Source organism: Ammodytes marinus (genome assembly GCF_949987685.1).
Source record: "Ammodytes marinus genome assembly, chromosome: 17".
Taxonomy (NCBI): Eukaryota; Metazoa; Chordata; class Actinopteri; order Uranoscopiformes; family Ammodytidae; genus Ammodytes; species Ammodytes marinus.
This window is the reverse complement of record NC_137221.1, coordinates 2,021,727-2,024,794: the sequence shown is the minus strand read 5'-3', so window position 1 is coordinate 2,024,794 and position 3,068 is coordinate 2,021,727. Positions and strand designations below refer to the sequence as shown.

The 3,068-nt window shown below is 43.7% G+C and overlaps 1 protein-coding gene across 1 annotated transcript; it reads right to left on the bottom strand.

The window, feature by feature from the left end:
- Positions 1-785: 785 nt before the first annotated feature.
- LOC307264040 (uncharacterized protein) lies at positions 786-2,273 on the bottom strand (the record flags this gene model as incomplete). Its single annotated transcript, XM_080045365.1, has 2 exons — positions 1,048-2,273; positions 786-871 (listed from the first exon to the last, which is right to left on the bottom strand). Exons 1-2 carry the CDS (start codon positions 2,165-2,167, stop codon positions 786-788), a joined length of 1,206 nt encoding a protein of 401 aa, XP_079901491.1. The 5' UTR covers positions 2,168-2,273.
- Between the last annotated feature and the right edge of the window lie 795 nt (positions 2,274-3,068).

Genomic DNA, 3,068 nt, shown 5'->3' with positions numbered 1-3,068 from the left:
TTGCGGAAATAATATTAATCTCAAAAGGAATCTAGTTGTAGTCTTGCAATATGAGACCCCCTGTCTTTTCAAAATCTCACTCTGTGACTGAAAACTAATGACTAGTTGTCTTCAGGTGTGAGTTGATTGTCTTTAGATGCGAGAGGGTTTCAGTCTTTCAGTCTTTAAAAGTATTTTCAAAGTCCTCTAGTGTAAGCCCAGCATTAGGGGAATAGTTAGGGTTAGTGTGAAGACTGAACTGTTGTGTTTGAAGTATAGTTTGGGTCAAAATCACTCATGAGCGATGTATGTGATTACAAACACACACACACACACATATTCAAAATGCCTTCAGCTCAAAGTGATCAAAAGAGAAGAGAGAGGCTCTGCAACCAGGCTGGAGAGGATCTATCAATAGGGAAATACAAGATTGTGAACAGAAGAAAAGCATCCGGTTTCTTCAAGAAAATAATGAATAACTAATTGAAGACAGGATGAATGGAGTACACACCCATCTCACACAAAGTCTTCCACGCTTGTTTGCTTTGCAACGAATACGATGGCTGCACAACAAACCAGAGCAAAGGCTAGAACGAACAAGTTGGATTCAATTAAATCAATCAAGGCAGGTGTGAAACCGCACTAAGGCAAAAGGTCTAAATATACGGTACATTTCTATATGATAGATGGACATCCAATATAGAAACATATTAACAATCCCAGGTACTAACAATCTCAGTGTCTGTTTCCTGGATGTTTATCTCACACAATGTCTTCACAGAGTGAGACCTCTCTCTGCTGGTTGTTCAGGTGTTTCTGATCAGCTTCATGTCCTCAGCTGGTCTGACTGGAGAACCCTGAAGCTGATGCCATGTGGACCTGCAGCCTTCACCTGCTTTGTGGTGAGGGACAGGTTGGGGAAGGGGGGTTGAATACTGGAGGGGGGAGGGGACTGCATTATTTTACAGAAAGTATAAACTTATGCTGTACAATCATCATCACTGTCTCTAGTCTCAGGTTGTAAATGTGGATCTGGATGTGAGTTCCTGGCTGGTTCTGGTCCTCCACAGTCCTCTCCATCAGCTGCTGGTTCCATGTGTTCAGTTGAGCTGCTGGCTCCAGGCTCTGTCTCTCTGTTCTGCTCTGTTTGGTTTTGATGAAGCTGTGAGGACCGACAACCGACACACTTGTGTCTTTCGCGTTGGTAATCCCAAGGGAATCTTTGCTCACAAACACTGCATCTGTAGGGTTTCTCTCCTGTGTGGACAACCATGTGTAGTTTCAAGTTTCCCTTCTGTGTAAAAGTTTTACCACAAACTGAGCAACTAAATGGCTTTTCTCCAGTGTGAAGCATCATGTGCCTCTTCAGACTAGACATAACATAAAATCTTTTCCCACACTCAGAGCAGCTGAATCGTTTCTGTCCAGTATAACTACTCTTATCACTTTCAGACCCTGTATTTTTCAGCGCCTTTAAACCTAACTGAGGTTCTCTGGTCTCCTTAGAATAATCCACAATGTCTTCAGTCTTAGAGGAGTCTTCAGGCTGGTCTTCAGTCCCAGGTTGTAAATGTGGATCTGGATGTGAGTTCCTGGCTGGTTCTGGTCCTCCACAGTCCTCTCCATCAGCTGCTGGTTCCATGTGTTCAGTTGAGCTGCTGGCTCCAGGCTCTGTCTCTCTGTTCTGCTCTGTTTGGTTTTGATGAAGCTGTGAGGACCGACAACCGACACACTTGTGTCTTTTGCGTTGGTAATCCCAAGGGAATCTTTGCTCACAAACACTGCATCTGTAGGGTTTCTCTCCTGTGTGGACAACCATGTGTAGTTTCAAGTTTCCCTTCTGTGTAAAAGTTTTACCACAAACTGAGCAACTAAATGGCTTTTCTCCAGTGTGAAGCATCATGTGCCTCTTCAGACTAGACATAACATAAAATCTTTTCCCACACTCAGAGCAGCTGAATCGTTTCTGTCCAGTATAACTACTCTTATCACTTTCAGACCCTGTATTTTTCAGCGCCTTTAAACCTAACTGAGGTTCTCTGGTCTCCTTAGAATAATCCACAATGTCTTCAGTCTTAGAGGAGTCTTCAGGCTGGTCTTCAGTCCCAGGTTGTAAATGTGGATCTGGATGTGAGTTCCTGGCTGGTTCCGGTCCTGCACAGTCCTCCCCATCAGCTGCTGGTTCCATGTGTTCAGTTGAGCTGCTGGCTCCAGGCTCTGCCTCTCTGTTCTCCTCAGTTTGGTTTTGATAAAGCTGTGAGGACTGACGACCTAAACACTTGTGTATTCTGAGATTTCCCTTCTGTGTAAAAGTTCTACCACAGACTAAGCAACTAAATGGCTTTTCTCCCGTGTGAATTCTCATGTGTCTCTTCAGATTAGACATAATATGAAAACTTTTCTCACACTGAGAGCAGCTGAATCGTTTCTGTCCAGTATAACTACTCTTATCACTTTCAGACCCTTTATTTTTCAGCGCCTTTAAACCTAACTGAGGTTTTCTGGTCTCCTTAGAATAATCCACAATGTCTTCAGTCTCAGAGGGGTCTCCAGGCTGGTCTTCAGTCTCAGGTTGTAAATGTGGATCTGGATGTGAGTTCCTGGCCGGTTCTGGTCCTCCACAGTCCTCTCCATCAGCTGCTGGTTCCATGTGTTCAGTTGAGCTGCTGGCTCCAGGCTCTGTCTCTCTGTTCTGTTCAGTTTGGTTTTGATGAAGCTGTGAGGACTGACGACCTAAACACTTGTGTATTCTGAGATTTCCCTTCTGTGTAAAAGTTCTACCACAAACTAAGCAACTAAATGGCTTTTCTCCCGTGTGAATTTTCATGTGTCTCTTCAGATTAGACATATCATTAAATCTTCTCTCACACTGAGAGCAGCTGAATCGTTTCTGTCCAGTGTGAAGCGTCATGTGTCTCCTCAGACAACTTTTAGAACTAAAACTTTTCTCACACTCAGAGCAACTTAATCGTTTCTCTCCGGTATTACTTCTCTTATCACGTTCAGACACTGAATTTTTCAGAGCCTTTAAACCTGACTGAGGTTCTCTGGTCTCCTTAGAATAATCCACACCGTCTTCAGTCTCAGAG